The sequence below is a fragment of the Halichoerus grypus genome, chromosome 8 (assembly GCF_964656455.1).
Source record: "Halichoerus grypus chromosome 8, mHalGry1.hap1.1, whole genome shotgun sequence".
In the NCBI taxonomy this organism is placed as follows: Eukaryota; Metazoa; Chordata; class Mammalia; order Carnivora; family Phocidae; genus Halichoerus; species Halichoerus grypus.
Window position 1 is genome coordinate 71360674 of NC_135719.1, and position 17591 is coordinate 71378264.

At 43.5% G+C, this 17591-nt stretch overlaps 1 protein-coding gene across 4 annotated transcripts in view; it reads right to left on the bottom strand.

Moving 5' to 3' along the window:
- Positions 1-17591, bottom strand: part of EIF2AK4 (eukaryotic translation initiation factor 2 alpha kinase 4) — a 106276-nt gene that overhangs the window by 37753 nt on the left and 50932 nt on the right. For all 4 annotated transcript variants that reach the window (XM_036110685.2, XM_036110689.2, XM_078053388.1 and 1 more), the window contains 9 exons: positions 14288-14739; positions 13720-13783; positions 11254-11337; positions 9817-9939; positions 7316-7420; positions 5413-5467; positions 4533-4612; positions 1586-1687; positions 112-165 (listed from right to left, as the gene is read on the bottom strand). In XM_036110685.2, the coding sequence (XP_035966578.1) occupies positions 112-165; positions 1586-1687; positions 4533-4612; positions 5413-5467; positions 7316-7420; positions 9817-9939; positions 11254-11337; positions 13720-13783; positions 14288-14739 (1119 nt within the window). The remainder of the gene's footprint in view (positions 1-111; positions 166-1585; positions 1688-4532; positions 4613-5412; positions 5468-7315; positions 7421-9816; positions 9940-11253; positions 11338-13719; positions 13784-14287; positions 14740-17591) is intronic.

A 17591-nucleotide genomic window follows, 5' to 3' on the forward strand; every position in this document is an offset into this window, starting at 1 on the left:
CTGTTCCCAGGGCACAAGAGAATGAGTGGCAGAAGATGACTAATTGAAAAAGAAAAACAGTGATTAAAACCCAAGAGTGAAGACACTGTAATGAAACCATCAGAAAATTACCTGCTTTGTATGCTCTCCATCATCGAAGTCTTCTGGAAACTTAGGCGAAGTGGGCTAAAAGATTATAATATTCAAATCAGCAAGTGCTTGGCAAACTGCCACAGTGAGAGCATTTATTCCCCAGAGGTAAGAAAATCAAGGACAGAAATGAAAAGGTAAGACTCAAAGTGATACCTTCTTGAAACCCAATGCCCATTGTTCCAAGTACATACATGTTATTTTAATACAAACGTGACCCAAATGACAGACTCGGAGATAGAAAGCATCGGACAAAGTATTTTAAAATCGAATGATTTCAGAGGAAGACAAAGTAACTTTAGTAAACACACAGATGAAGAGGCAAAAAAACACCAAAGCACCAACAAAGAGCAAACAAAAAACATTAATACTGAAACCTCTACCTGCTGAAAAGCTCTCACCTTTCTGTTAAATAAGATCTCAATCATAACATGAACTTGCCAGTTTGGTTTTTTTCTTTTTACAGTTTAGATATTCTTGAAATGAGGGAACAAACATGGATTTTAGACTAAAGAAAGGCACTTCATCCAGGACATAATTCTGTAAGAGCATTCCAAGCCAAGGCAAGGACATGGTATTCACTTCACTTATCTCCAAACTTTGTGAACACCACAGTCCATGCTGTACTGGAAATAATTCAACAGTTTTCAAAAATATCTAGAGGAGTGTTTTCAGTGTCGGCGTAGAGGACTGTAGCTCAGGAAAAAAGAAGGCTCTTCGCATCTCTTGCTCATGAATTGCAAATCTCCATCACCCTCACCTGGACCTTCCTCTCTACTTTCATCCTAGTGCTGTTTGCAGTGGGCTTCCTTGGCCTCATGCACTGGTAACGTTAGTCCCTTGTAGTTTGGGCAATAACTGAGGCAAGGATTAATCCCAAGAGCACAGAGGAAGATTTCACTGGGCAAAAAAAAAGTCGAGCGGCTGACATCCTCCTCAGACCCTTTTTAACGTCTGGGCATGGGGGTATTGTTTAAGCATTACCACCACATCCACTAAGTTGGAACCTTTAATTTCTAGAACTAAATATCCATTATCCTTATAACCTATTCCCATTGTTGCAACTATATTGGTATCTACAGAATTTTTGGATCCCTCCTTTGTTTTAAAACCAAGGGAGGGGGGCCGTACCTGGTGGCACAGTTAGTTAAGTGTCTGACTCTTGATTTCAGCTCAGGTTGTGATCTCAGGGTGGTGAGACAGAGCCCCACACCGCATGTGGGGATTCTCTCTCTCCCTTCCCCTTTGCCGACCCCCTGCCCCCCACTTGCACTGGGAGGCACTCTTTCTCTCTCTCTCAAATGAATAAAATCTTAAAAAAATATAGAAATATAGGTAATAGTAAGACTGCCTCTTTCATATTATAAATACCAGAAAAATACCCTGCATTAAATTCTGACGTCCATGCTAAGATTTGGGTGCTGGAAATTGAGGCATTAAAATATCTGATACGTACATCTCTGAGTTGGTTGAGAACAAAGATCCTTTCTGAGGCCGTGACCATGGGGTGATAGGACATCTCAAAGAAGATAATTCCCAGACTGAAGAGATCCACTTTCTAGGGAGTAAAAGGAACTGTATTTAGACAGCCTTGACATGAATATGTCATTTATCAGGGAATTAGACGATGAGCACTGTTAGCCGGAAACAAGTTTGCATAAGGGAAAAACAAGCCACGCCAGGAAAAAAAAAAACTTGATTTCTTCTAAAAAACAACAACAACAACAACACAGGTATAAAGTACAGATAAAATATTTGGTACAACGTCTCAACACTTCCCTTGAAAATTCATTGTCACTGGTTTAGCTATATACACAGACATAGAAAATCACTGGCTAAACACTGAGAGTTATCACTAAAGAGCAAGGACAGGGGCGCCTGGGTGGCTCAGTCATTAAGCGTCTGCCTTCGGCTCAGGTCATGATCCCAGGGTCCTGGGATCGAGCCCCGCATCGGGCTCCCTGCTCCGCGGGAAGCCTGCTTCTCCCTCTCCCACTCCCCCTGCTTGTGTTCCCTCTCTCGCTGTCTCTCTCTGTCAAATTAAAAAAAAAAAAAAAAATCTTTAAAAAAAAATAAATAAAGAGCAAGGACAACGGAGACCTGTCAAAGGAATCTGCTTTGCACCTTTACAAATCATCTCGAAAGTGGAACGCAGACCAAAACCTGCTGTTGACAGCAGAGGTCAACTGCTGACTGCAAAGCCATACCCATGAAGACAGAAAAATGGCTCCACAGAGAGATCATGTGACTAGTCCTAACAGAACACGGAAATGCAACTAAAAAAGAAAAGGGGCGAGTCCGTGCAGAGTGTCAGGTAGGGAGATGCTGAGGCGAGGATGACGAGCAGAAGGCGGCGTGCCTGAGGTAGCCGGCACAGTCCTGCTGAGGGGAAGACTGTTCACAGGCCAACTGCTCACAGGCACACAAGCCACGTTCAAGGGCAACTCTGGCATGAATTTGGACTCAAGGATTAGTAGGAGAGACTCGTGACCTCCCAAGCCTTAAAAACAAACATCTGCTGTGGCATTTCCTACACATTGGCTGTAGAAAATGTGAAACATCCAGAGAAGCACGAAGAAAAACAGCACTCACTCATCATCCCACTGCTCAAGGATATTTACTACTGTATGTCTGAGATAGCTGCCCCCCCGCCCCGAGGTTTTTTTAAATGCACGCGCGCGCACGCGCGCGCACACACACACACACACACTAAAACTAGAACCATACATTTTGTAACTTTTATTCCCTTAAGGTAGCATGAATATTTTTCATTTTTCTAAAACATGATTTTAATGACATACTGTACTCAATTACATGGAAGTCTCATAATTTATTTAACCATTCATTTTTAAACACCGGTATTTTTCACTGTTCTAAATAATGCTGTGATGAACCCTTCATACACATCTTTTTGGATGTTGTTGTTTCCTCTGGGTAAATTTCAAAGGGGGTAAATGCTCAGGCAAAGGGTTGAAAGAGCCTCTAAGAATTTCCTAACATCTTGCAAACTGAACTCCGAGGAGCTCCCCCCCCCCCCCCCCCCGCCCACCGTGCCCCGCCCACCACGCCCGCTGGGTATTTGGTGGTCTGTATAACTCCATGTCACTGCCCAGCGCTTCTTGTCAGAACTGAAACCCATCCTTGGGTTTCACCGTGGGCCTTAAAATTATGCTCTGATGTGAACTGCCTGCCTAACATATTTTTGAAATTTAGCTCTACACTCTCACCCTAAGGGATCCCATCCGGTCTCATGGCTTTAAATCCCATCCGTGCGCCGATGACTCCCAAATGGATACCTCTGATTCGGACCTTTCTTCTGAACTCAAGTCCTGAGCCTTCAATAACCTACTGGACATCTCTAACTGGATCTCTCATCAGGCATTTCCAAATTAACATGCCCCCCCAAATGGAATTTTCCTTCTGTCTCCTCCTCTGTCTCTCCCCATCTTGGTCAATTAGCCTGCTCCCAGCTGCTCCACCAGAAACCTGAGCACTGTCCTATCATCCTTCCTTTTCCCAACATCTGCTCCACCAGGAATGCCTGGCAACTCCCCTCCACGTCTCTTACTCGAGCACACATCTCCCCATTGCTACTGCCACCACTCTGGTTCCAGCTAGCAGCCACCCCGCCTGATTTCCGCAAAGCCTCCAGCCGCAGATGGAGCAAACTCTCTTGTTCAAGACCCTGCGGTGGCTCCCCGTGCACACTCCTTACCATGACTAAGCTGGCCCTGCATCATCTGACCCCGGTCTTCCTTTCCAGCTTCACTTCATGCCTCTCTCCCCCATCACTCACCACGCTGTAGCTGCTTGGACGTTCCTTTTGATCATCTCCAAGTGTGAAGGGAGTGCTCACTCAGAGTTTTCTCCTTATGCATGCTATTTCTTCTGCATACCCTTTTTTCCTCAGCTCCCAACTTCATGTGGCTTTCCCTTCTTTATCTTTAAAGCCATCCTCTTGGGGAAGCCTTCTCTGGTCAGTTTATCTGAAGATGATGCCCCTATTTTTCTCTGGTCACTGGCGTCCATTTCTTTTCTTAACAATTTGTGATTATTTTATTTTTTTCACTTGTTTATTGCCTGTTTCATCCACCAAAGGCTAAGCTCCCCAAGGGCTGGAATAAGACACCTGTCTTATTAGCCAACTGTCCTGTTCTCTGTATTCCTGGGGCCTAGCTTAGGACCGAGATTAGTGCAAATCCTCTTTGGATGGATGGACTGTAAGGTCCTTAGCAACAGGGCCAGCTTCAGAGGAATCGTCAACTCAATATAAGTGTGGATATCTATCAAGGGAATGAATGTTCCCTATTTCAGTTGGTAATTAACACCAAACGCTGTGATCTTGATGTCTTACTACTATCTCCCTCTTGAGACCTCCCCTTCCCAGAAAGCTTCCCCTTTACCTGGTTGTACGTGGGTCTACTGCTTCCCTGGACCTCTGGGCTTACATATAAAGCAGTACCAACCATCCCAGTCAAATGACCTGCGTGGAACAAGACAAAGGGAAACCTTTCTCATAATGGGACTTAAGAGGTAAGGCAAATTTTTATTTAAAAAGGGGGGAGGGAGTTCTTAGGAGTGAGGCATGATCTGTTAACTGTTCACTGCCTTTAGAGGAAGCAGCTGCATGCATTTCACCGAGGGATTAACCCAAAGTCACGTATGGCCACAGGAGGTCTTTGCTGTTGCAGAGAGGCGGTACAGAGAGAAGATCCCAGACGTCCCAGGTCATGAGGTAACCTCACATTACTGTGTGGGGCCAAAGTGTAACTCTATCCATGAGAGCCAATTATTCTAACTGAAGCTCTAATTTCTTGAAATTTCGAGGAACAGTCAATATAGCGAAGAGGGGAAAATAATTAAAGCATGTTCATGATTTTGTTAATTTAATGAGTAATTGTAATCTGCTTTAGAATAAAATCTTTACAGATGAAAAACAGGTTTCGGATTAAGAAATTTTGTACTGTGTGGCATACTTAAAATTTTCCTAAGAGAACAGATCTTATGTTGAGTGTTCCTGTCACAAAATTAAATAATAATAATAATAATAATAATAATAATTAAGAGGGCAGGAGGAAACTTGAAGGTTATGGATATGATAGATTGAGGTGGATGGTTTCATGGGTATATATGTATCTCCAAGCTCCTCAGGTGGTATACATTGTATTTGCAGTTTTTTTATGTGTAAAAAAAAAAGAGAGAGAAAGAGAGAAAATAAGGGAAGAAAACCTTTGTGGTCTGCTTTTTAATCCATTAATTGAATACACAGTCTTCTGGATTTACCTGAGGGGTCTGATTTAATCAAGTGATCTGCCGTATCATCTTGCTTGCCGTCAGCCTAAAAAAATACAAGCCAGCCAACTATCACTATTAAAATGTTACGTTATTCCACAGGAATGGCCTCTCGATTTCTAAACCAAGACTGATTGAAAAATTACACACAGAAAACAGAGTAACTACAATAATGCTTTTTCTGTGCTCTAAAAGGTTTTAGTTTAGTTAGTCTGCTAACGCGGGACTCCCTGGAAACCCCCCCGAGATCAAGAAGGTGAAGAAAGGGCACGTCATGGAGGAACTCCTCCTTCAGGGCAGAAAGCCCCAAAAGAGAAACCAATTTATTTTCACACTGCGAATGCCAAAGCAGAATCTATTTACTAGGAAGATTCAGAGCATATTAACAACCACCACAAACTCACTTTCTAACTTTCCCACTGCTGTTCCCTGATGTGGGTCCATGTTTATTCCTCTTTCCTAGAGGCTGGTCACCAAATCTTCTCCACTGTCACTGCCAGCCCCTCTCAGGTGGCCTTGCCTTTCTCAGCTGTATCCGTGACAGCACCATCTCACATACTACCCTGAATCACCACTCCACGGGCTCCTATCCCAGGCACCACCATGCGTAACAGCATCTTTCACATTCTCAACGGCAGGCACTATTCCGGGGGCTTTACCTGTACCCTCATTTTATCCTGCTGCCAACTCTCGGAAGTAGGTTCTAGCATCAGGCACGTCATATAGTTGAGGTACCGAGAGGTTAACTAACCTGCCCAAGGTCACAACACAAAGAAGTGGCAGGGAAAGGATTACAGCCCTGGTCAGGGGGCCTCCTCAGCCTGGGCCTTTACCTACTCACTACTACAGCCTCCAGATATTAGGTTAAATTCTTTGGTTTGGGGATCAAGATACCCTTCATAAGGCCCTTCCTTGGTCTTAGCACTCTTCAAAATGCCCCGCTGTTCTGCTCAGGACCACGCCCTCACTGTCCCCCTTCCATTTTCTCCCTCTCCACTCCTAACCTCACCTTACAGTTTTGTCCCTATGGTTGTTCTTACCACTGATCTAAATTTCTGACCACCCTTAGAATTAATGGTGTGTACTAGAGATTTTGTGCCTAGTAACTCTGACTTATAAGACTCTTCCTCTGGCACTTAAGGCCTGCCACCCATAAGACTCCCTAACTTTCCAGCATCCTCACTGCTCCCCTAACGCTTCACAGTTTTAACCAACCAGACCACATGCTGGCCTCCCAACAGTCATGTCTGTTCACCCCAGGGCCTTTGCTTATGCTGTTCTCTCTCTTTCAGATCTCTTGCCCTGGTCTGCCTTCAATCTCAGCCTGCTGGACTCCCACCCATCCTTTAAGGCCCATCCAAAATGCTCATTTCTTTATATTGCCTTTCTGGGTCCTCATAACCACATGTCAATTTTCTCCTGCCTTTTGCTCTTATATCACTATTTCTCTCACTCCACATTATTTTAGCTTTGCGTGTTAAACAACTATTCTATAATGATGTCTAGGACTAGTTCTTCTGGTGTTCCATGGTTTTTTGAGCTCTATTTCCTTAAACTAACGAAAAGCCCCTCAAGGGTAAAGCATCTAGCCCAGTGGCTGGCATGGTAGACCAAACGACCAAATTATTTCATAAAGTATTATATGCCTTTGACCTAAATATCATCCACAAACCAATAATTTTATGTCTCTCAAGTGGAACATCCTCACTACAATGTATTCATCCTTTCAAAGCCTTAAGCATCATTTGTGGCTCACCCCTTCAGACTTGCAGAATTTCCTGGGGATTACAGAGCAGAGTTCAATCAACTCATAACCATGAAAGTGTTGCAAGACAGGATAATCAAGGCACCCGGGTCCATTTTTTAGGCATAGTCTAATCTGAAAAATACTCACAGTGAAGGCTAGATGGTCTGTTGCTAAACCAAAATCACCTATCTTTACATGGTCATCGGAGTCCAAAAAAATGTTGACAGGCTTCAAATCCCGGTGAATCATTCCCTGATGGAAGAGAGCAAAGAACTGTTTCCCAAGCACAGTTTATGGTTCACCTGTTTCCTCATTTCAAAGGCCAACCTTTGCAGATGCAGATGAGGTCTTCTCCCTCACACTGGCCCAGACTGTCTTGGCCTCTCCACTTGCCCCTGACTGTCCTGCCAATGACCTTGCCACCATCTCCCCATCCACCTGCTGGTGGTCCTGGAGGAGGTCAAACCCAAATGGTTCCCTGGCGGCATCCAAGGGCTCCCTCCACCAGGTTCCCAATCTCTTTCTCTCTGTGGCATCACAAAACCCTGCTGCATCTCTGGTTGGGGAGACACACACCATTTTCATTCCTTCTCCTATTCCTCTCTTCACACTATTTCCCCTGCTTCAAAAATTCTTGTTTTCTCCACTCACTTGAATTGTGCCAACAGTTCCAAGTGCCAACTCCCCTACAAAGCCTTTCAGAGTGATTCTAATTCAACTTGCAACCCCAGCACACACATAAGTGCTCAATGATTAACTGTTACATGAACTTGGCTTTCTGCCCTTCCTAATGGCATCCTTATGATGCTTACTGTCTCAGGTACTGTAATATAGGAAATAATTAAAAATAATAAAAACACTTTATTGTATGATCTCTTTACTGTTACATGAAGGTAAATTTTGGCTCCTTCAAAAAAGAACAAGTCCCTCTCAAGTATGGGGTTTGCTATATGCTTGTGCGTGTCTGCTCATTTCTAGATGTGGCACAGCATTACATACCCAGCAGATGATTAGCAGATGCTGAGCAAATTAAGATGTAGAGGAAGAGTGCACGTGCGCACAGTTCTAGTACCCCGCGTGATACCACAGTACACAGTTCTAACGGCCATCATTAGAATTCATTTTGATTTCCAACCCTGCAAGCTTACCCCACCAAATCATTTATAAACTAGGTGTGTAAATTACAGTCCTGGCTTTTTAGTATAAATGTAGGACGGTGAAAACATTCTAAGGTTAAAGAAAATTATGCAAAGGAAAAAAACGTATTTACAATGCCCAATGCATTAGATAATCCCATTTTTAAAATGTAAGTAGTGTTTCATCCTGAAGCTAGATCCATTAGCGTTTACATTGTCATGACAATTTCTAGCTTTATAAATTGTGCTGAGCTGTGTTTCTCAGTCTCATCTCTACCCTTGCTAGATGACTTTCTGGCCGTGGTCCTAGGAAGGACAGGACTAAGCCAAGTAGAATCAAATAACTGGGCCTTTATTAATCACACTCACTTTATTCTAAACAACTCAAGGAATCGCCCTTGCACTTTATGTGTGTTGAAACATTTCCGCTTAACCCAGAGGTTGAAGAACTCTTTTTCTAAAGGGCCAGATAAATATTTTACATGTTATGGGCCATACAGTCTCTGTTACAACTATTCAACCCACGGCTATAACACAGACACAACCGTAGGCAATATGTAAACAAACAAGCATGGCCCTGTTCCAATAAAACTTTATCGTGGACACTCAAATTTGAATTTCACAGAGTTTTCATGTATCATGAAATATTCTCCTTTTAATTTTTTTTTTTTATGATCCTTTAACAATGTAAAAGCTAGGGGCGCCTGGGTGGCTCAGTTGGTTAAGCAACTGCCTTCGGCTCAGGTCACGATCCTGGAGTCCCGGGATCGAATCCCGCATCGGACTCCCCGCTCAGCGGGGAGTCTGCTTCTCCCTCTGATCCTCCCCCTCTCATGCTCTCTGTCTCCCATTCTCTCTCTCAGATAAATAAAAAAAAAAAAAAACACCAATGTAAAAGCTGGGCATCTTGGTGTCTCAATGAATTAAGTATTCAACTCTTGATCTCAGCTCAGGTCTTGATCTCAGGATTTTGAGTTCAAGCCCTGCACTGGGCTCCATGCTGGGTACGGAGCCTACTTAAAAAATGAAAAAAATTTAAAGAAAATGTAGGGGTGCCTGGGTGACTCAGTTCGTTAAGCATCTGCCTTTGGCTCAGGTTGTGATCCCAGGGTCCTGGGATCAAGCCCTGCGTTGGGCTCCCTGCTCGGTGGGGAGCCTGCTTCTCCCTCTCCCACTCTGCATGCTTGTGCTCTCTCTCTCTGCCAAATAAATAAAATCTTTTTTAAAAAAATGTAAAAGCCATTCTTAGCTCACGGGCTGTATAAAAGCAGGTAGAGGCTGGTTTGACCCCATGGCCACGGTTTGCTGACCCCTGTCCTAACCTTCAATCTTTTCGTTGAACTTTGATACCTTATACTATTTTGTCTTTTGACATGTCTGACCTATAAAAATAAATTTCAATATGCCCATAACTTTCCCTCTGTTTCTGTTTTTCTCCAATCTCACAATATTTTTTTGTCATAAGTTTTATATAACCGTAAGTTTTCAGGCATGAAATGTTATAAAGTTTACTTTCTCATGGATATATGCCAGTCCATCCAGAATCTCTCGAAAAAGCCTCCAGAGTCTGATGGTGTCCTGATACAGCCCCTGGTCAATGGTGTCACGCAAAGTGCTCTTCTCACAGTACTCCATCTGGGGACAAGAACAAATCAGGCAGCATTTGATTGTATAGGGTTTCAATTAAGGTAGACAATGGCAATTAATGTAATCCTCCATTTTAAAACATGTGCTGTGGATTTTAAGTAGTTAAAGGCAAGGCTTAATTTTTTTTGAGAAAAGAAACCAATAGTATTTGAAAAATTGGGGGGAAAGAGGCATTATCACAGCACCCCAACATAACCATTTTAATTTTTATTATTATTATTCATTAAAAAATAAGACTTGTTTAAAATTTTTATCATAAATAATTTATTTTTCAAATAATGAAAAAACAGAATTAAGTAAAATTTTCTTTCTTTTACACGATTGTTTCCAAACCCAAATTTCCAAGAAAGGCTAATTAAAAATCTAATGATGTCTAGAGCCTTTCTCGTTTATACTTTGAATTATCGACAATGACCTTCAAGTCTAGAGCAAAACATTATAAATATCCAAACATCCAGGAGAAGGCTCTTTCTCACCCCTTCTTAAATATTAATGTATCAGAAAACAATGCAGTATCATTTACATCTTCAATCAGCACGTAGCCTTTGATTTATGAAACTGGCCTATGGGTTACAAACCAGTGCCAGAGTTGAGATTTCTCATGAAGACGGATTTCACTGTTTTTAAAGAGAGGACCATCCCCTCACGCTCTGAATAACCACCTGCAGATTCTGACTCATCCTCGAGCCCTCACGAGGGCCGGTGACTCCCAGACTGTGATCCTACCACACCTCCAGACTCACCTCCCCTGTGTCCTTCTGACTCATAGCTGTCCAGAGACTGAATGCACGGAGTACAGACTTAACAGTTAGTGGTTTAGAGGACAAATGCTTTATCCTGTGTGTGAGTGGAACCTCAGAGATACTTATATTATGGAATAATTAAAAGCAGCCACCTAATTAGTCTCTTTGGAAACACTACCCTTGTCTGAGGCTCCGCTTCTGGCACATACCACTGTTTCTGACACTTAAAGATCTGCCTACTTACCGAGAGGACTGCAAATCCTCATAAGGCCCCATGGCCCTATTCACCTGGCGGGGAGGCAGAGTGTTCTTAAAGATGTGATTTCTCTTACTCTTCACAAGTCACTGAGATGGATGGATGCGCACAGAATGCGACAAGAAACTTGCCTGAGCGCTGTGACTGGGGGACCCAGGATGAGAACTTACACGGCCTGAGTCCGGAGCCCATAACCAACGCCCTAGGCCATCTCCTGCTACTTGCTCTAGCCTCCTGCAACATCCCCACGAGCGACCACCGGGAGGCGCTGTGACCCGAGCCGCACGCACGCCAGGGCCTCACCTGGATATAGAGGTAGTGCACGGCTTCGACGGCCGCCGATGGCTCACTTTCATGGCAACTGCTCTTCCCACTGCAGTCTTCATCCTAATCCAAGAGGAGCGCGGGAGAACTCATAAATGGGAGCTGAAATGGGACATGACCATCACCATCCTCAAGTCCTTTGTGCCCGCCCCGCCACACACCCGGACATCCTGTCGCCTCAGAGGGGAGGTCTGAGCAGAACGCAGCCACTGTCCTTTAGATGCTTCCAGCATTAAAAGGCAGCTGCGCTATTACCTGAATCTACTGTATAGTTTACAGGTATGTCACCATATAGCATAATGATGGGGGCAAATAAGAAACAGGTAGGTATTACAGTTGTGCGATCTACAGGAAGATTCCAAGTCAAGTCCATTCTTTCTTACCACAGGTACCTTTCTATGGGTAAGAAAGGAAGAATGTGTACAGGCTAATATTTTAAGGTTTCAGACTTAATGGAATACCTTTCTTTGCTGGTAGGCTTACTTTGGAAACAGAAGATGAGAGATCCATCTTTAGCTCAATCAACTTAAATATGATGATATTACCAAAAGGCACACCGCCCTCTGGGCTGTACCACTGAGGGAAAAGCACCCGGCTGCCACTTAACTGTGACTGATCTTCTGGAATGCTTTTCCACATGGCTAGTCTATTCTTCCCCTACAGCTCATTTTCTTACTCTTGTCCCTTTTTTTTTTTCCAGTTCTTTTGGGGATGCCTGGGTGGCTCAGTTGGTTGAGCATCTGCCTTCGGCTCAAGTCATGATCCCAGGGTCCTGCGATCAAGCCCCACATCGGGCTCCCTGCTCAGTGGGGAGTCTGCTCCTCTCTCCGCCTGCCGCTCCCCCTGCTCGTCTCTCCAATAAATAAAAAAAATAAAGTTCTTTCATTCTTCTCATAAATGTTTTTAAGTATTTCCCCTCAACACCACCACCTGGGGAAAAAGGACTGGCTGAGGAAAAAGCATTAGGTAGCATTTGATGGTTTCTGATTTACAGTTTGTTTGTGGAAGCATTTCTCAACATTTTTCCTTTAGCAAAGGAAAAAAAAAGCCCCCCTGTTCTGCAAACAATCAAGTTCTACTCCTGAATCATTTACATACCCTGGGGATTATCTGTAGAAGACTGTTAATCTCTTGGAGGCTTCTACTCATCAATTAGAATGCCCCTGGGATGTTGCCCTTAACTGAGCAAAACCTGGATTATAAATTTGGTGCTCTCATAATAATTAAATGCATAACTAATGCTAAAATCAAAGCAGTTGGTTATAATTTATAATTTTTTAAAAGATTTTATTTATTTATCTGAGAGAGAGAGAGAGCATGAGCGGGGTGAGGGGCAGAGGGAGAAGCAGACTCCCTGCTGAGCAGGGAGCCCAAAGTGGGACTTGATCCCGGGACTCCAGGATCATGACCTGAGCCGAAGGCAGATGCTTAACTGACTGAGCCAAACAGGTGCCCCTATAATTTATAAATTTAAACCAAATGGACTTTAAGGTGCTTTTAATAAAAAAAAAGGGGGGGGAATTACTTCTAAAAAATGCAGGGGAATACATTCAAACCTTCAAATTAATTTAAGTGCTTATCTAACAGGGTATACATGTAGACTTTTCTTTATCTACTATGAATACAGCCTTATAACTGCTTGTAATTCTGCTTTTATTTCTGGAAATACAGTCATGGCACTCAACCCCCTCTCATGGAAGTTTCCTCTACACCAACGACGGACACTCCTAGTTGTCAGGGCCATGCACCAGCACTCAGGGCTCTGCTGGTCTGGGCAGAGGAAGATGCAGAACTGAGTGGGGTCCAAGGCCTGGAACAGTGTTTTTCAAACTTTTCAGACCATGGTCCACACGAAGAAATGTATTTTATATCACACTCAGTTCACATACTCACGTGAGACATGGTGTACAAACAGGTTACCTTTCCTAGTGTGATGCACGGTCTCCACTCTTCCCTACAGCACTAAAATAGTTGGTTGTGGCCCTGAAAACTGATTTCATAGCCTGTTACGGGATCATGACTCAGTGCTAAAACACTGTTCTAGATGATGGTTTATGAGAATAAATAATCTGGATTAATTGGTCATAGAGGCCAACAGAACTCTACAATAAGGCTGTTTAATTACTTAAATCGATCCCTATCCCCAACCACATCAAGTTCCCCCAAATCTTCTAGGAGACGGTTTTCATTTAAAGAAACAAAACAAAACGAAAACCAGCATGTCAATTTACTCCTCTCTTCTAAAAGCAGTTATGTTTGGTTATGTGGACAAATTAAGGCCCATAAATAAACACAGGTGTAGCATATACATTAAATAATCATGTTTCTGTATCTGCCTATCAGAGTGAGGCTTTACTGTTCCACCTGGGGCTTCTAACAACAAATACTTGTTTTCTTACATGCCCACCCCTGATAAAACGGTGCAATTTCTATTTATATATTTACCTGATTCTGACTCTTACTGTTCTCATCTTCAAAGATGATATCACTGTCAGAATCTGAAGCAGGTCTTAAAAAGAGAAACGGAGAAATACTAAAGAAATCAAATTCCCTATTATAATTCCATAGCTAAGAGTTAAGATCAACTGTATCCAACTGGATAGGATGAAATCAAACGAGGAAAGTCAAGACGGATCTGGGTGGCTTCTGAGATGCACAAACTTTAGGATTGTAATTCTTGACTTTTTAGAACGGCAGTTGGCCCTATGTCAAGATTCCAGGTTAGTTTTTAAATGTACCAGAGTTGGAAGCCCTTATCCAAAAGAATGCTCTTTAAAAACTTTCTATCAATGGTACTAAGATGATGAGGTATTGAAAGGAATTTCTATTTTTCCTTTCTCCAGGGTTTGGATTTTGGAGATCTTTTAAAGACTGTAGGGAATAAACCCCTTTGGACTGAATCTGGTTCCTCTCTAAACACACAATTCTGTACCTCAACATGGTGACAGCCTGGGTTTCTAACAGAATCCCCTCTCCCGGGGCGTGGGCCTTGCACCCCCGCTGATGCTCTTACAGGAAGGGTTGGGGGAAGACGCCCTCGTGCTCGTCCTCATCATCGTCCTCGTCCTCGTCGCTGCTGGAGCCCGGGCCGGCGGCGGGGAAGCGGGCGCTGGCAGAGCGCTCGCCCGACGTGCTCCACTCCACGGAGCTGAGGATGGGCGGGGGCGCGGTGGCCTCCAAGCTGCCTGGGCCATCGGGGCCACTGTTGTGCGCCGGCGGCTGGGACGAAGCTCGCCCATCCCGTGCCTGGGGCCGTGAGTCCGAGTCTGAGTCCAGGGGCAGCACCCCCGGGCCCACCGGCCGCTCATATCTCTCGATCCAGGCGTTGTAGTAGCGCACAATGTTCTCATGGTGCAGGCGCGACAGCAGCGTCACCTCGCCCTTGATTCTGCGGAAATGCCTGCTGGCCGGGTTAATGGGGATGCGCTTCACCGCATAGCAGCAGCCGTCCAGCTTGTTCTGCACCTGCCGCGGGGAGGGGGAGGGAAGGAACCCGGTGCCCGTCAGCCACTGGGAGCCTCGCAGACCAGCATTTGTAGCCTGTCACCCCATGCCCCCCCAAGGGGAGCCCAGAGTTCTCAGTGAGAAGCAACAGCTACAGTCGAGAGCCACATAGTTCGACTTCTTACACTGGATAAAGTCTTGACTGCCGAAATCTGTAGGAAACATCTCACCCCAAACGACACCTATATTTAGTTTAACAAGAGACCTGGAGAAAACATGACCTCCATTTTAATCATTAATTTTACCGACAATTACACTCCTGCTTTTCCAATATCACACCTGATATCTCAATTCTAAGAAATTATTATTTTAAGCCTGTTTAAAAAATACTAATTATCGGGGCGCCTGGGTGGCTCAGTCGTTAAGCGTCTGCCTTCGGCTCAGCTCATGATCCCAGAGTCCTGGGATCGAGCCCCGCATCGGGCTCCCTGCTCCACGGGAAGCCTGCTTCTCCCTCTCCCACTCCCACTCCCCCTGCTTGTGTTCCCTCTCTCGCTGTCTCTCTCTCTGTCAAATAAATAAAATCTTTAAAAAAAAAAAAATACTAATTATTTTTGGGGCACCTGGGTGGTACAGTTCCTTAAGTGAGGACTCTTGGTTTCGGCTCAGGGCATGGTCTCAGGGTCATGAGATCCAGCCCTGTGTCGGCTCCGTGCTCAGCAGGGAGTCTACTTGAGATTCTCTCTCCCTCTCCTTCTGTCCCTCCTGCTCATGCTCACGGTCTCTCCCTCTATATCAAATAAATAAATCTTTAAAAAAAAAAAAATACTAATTATTTTCTAAAGTCAATATGAGGTTTCAGAATTTTAGTTTCTCTCCAAGCTTTTTTTTTTTTTTTTTACACTTCAAGTCACTAAACACAAATTAAACTCCAAAAATGTTAATCTGAATACAACTTCTAATTCCGGACTTATCAAGCAGTGTAAACTTGGGCAAATGATTTAATTTCCTTGAAACTCCATTTTCTCATCTGCATGTACACCACTCCCCTCACCTCAGAGGTGACAGACTTTAGGATAAAATGTGTGAGGTGAGTAAAGCACTTATGACCAAGACCTCACTGAGCAACGGGCTCAGTAAAACGAGACTGGTATCAACACAATTACTGCCCATTGATTTTGTTTGTACTAAGATGTTTGTTACTAAGATTTATAACTGATGATATGTTTTAAGACCAGAATAATGTGATTAAGAACACAATAAAATAAAGACAAGTACAATACAAAAGAAAGTTTCAAAGTCTCCACAACCTGCACAGAGACCCTTTCTCCTGGGCAGTCACAGGATGCCACTGGGTTGACTGAAGTTAACTTTTACAAAATTCTGCTCATGAGAACATTCCGGACCCAATATGCAGGTCAACTGAGGTGATGAAAAGGAACAACTCCCATGGGCAGAGGGAGGAACTAGTTGATTACAAAATACAAAATAAAGCATCATTCTCATAGGTTTCGATTAGAATGAGAAAGGACTACTATAAAATTTGAGTTTCAGATTACCTTTGTGTGGAAAGTGGCAAAAAACCATGCTTTTGAGTAGAACAGATAGAGGTATGAATGCTGATTTATCTCTTACTGCATGTAGGTAACCTCATACAAATTATGTAACTTCTCTGAAGGTCAGTTCCCTCATCTGAAAAATGGGGATAATACTTATTTCATAACGTCATGAAACTGAAAGACAAGGTTTGTGAGCCACCTGGCACAGAACCTGAAATATGGAACGTGCTCCAAAAAGCTATGGCCCGTGTTCTTTTACTGCTACAACATTAATAGAGTAGGAAACAGTGGTTAAGTCTTGGCACTGTCTTCGACCTTGAGTCTCAGAACACATCACGAATGCCTGGAGTCATTGACCGGGGTGTGGAGCTCACTACACTGCAAACTCCCAGGGATTCACTTACTACAGTGGAAAGGTGCCTGAACCATAATGGGGCCAACTGCTCATGAAATGCCAGATGAATGAACAAAATGCCCTACCCTAACCTGGAAAGAGAGATGGAATGTGAGGGCTGTGGCCTCTCAGAGGGAAAAACCACAAGAGAACTTAGGAGCTTAAATTACTAGACGTTTTCATTATAATGAGCCTACTCATCATTTTTAAGTACTTGTAAGGAAATGGGAGTTTGATAATGTCTCACGTTCAAGAATTGAAAATACAAACAAGTTAAAGGACCTGATCAAAATTACGGCGTGAGTTAAAGGAATAATATATACAACAATCACCCACTCCCCTGAACAGCACTGGGATTACCCAATCAAGATATCTGCCACAGTAGGTCTATTTAACCACCTAACTATAATGTCTATACTTGCATGAAGAAAGTTGAAAATTTTCCATGATCCTCTAACTTCCTTTTGGAAAACTTAAGATTGTCTTTCTGTCCCTGATTACCACAGAAAAACTTTTTATTTTTTGGGTTGTTGTAAAAGACCTTCCACAGTAATACCAGTAACCCTTCCTAATAACACTCTCAGAATCCTCAACAGGCATAAATGCCCTCTTGATGGTGGGCCATTCTATTCTGTGAAAGGTAACATGTCTTATATGGATTTAATCAACAATATTAGCCTGGGCCTCCTAAAGTCAAAATACTTAAATTACACAAGAACAGCTGAAATCTCCTTCTCAAAGGGCAGGTAATCATAAGTCACCCAAATAGACCAGAAAGCAGAAGAGAAGACCTAAGAACAGCACACCTTCATAACGCACCACTGATTTTCTTTCTCAGTAACAGTTGGAAAGTGAAAGCCACTGAGACCATCTGGAGCCATTTCCCAGTGAATTCCACCTCAGCTCTAACCTCGCAGCCC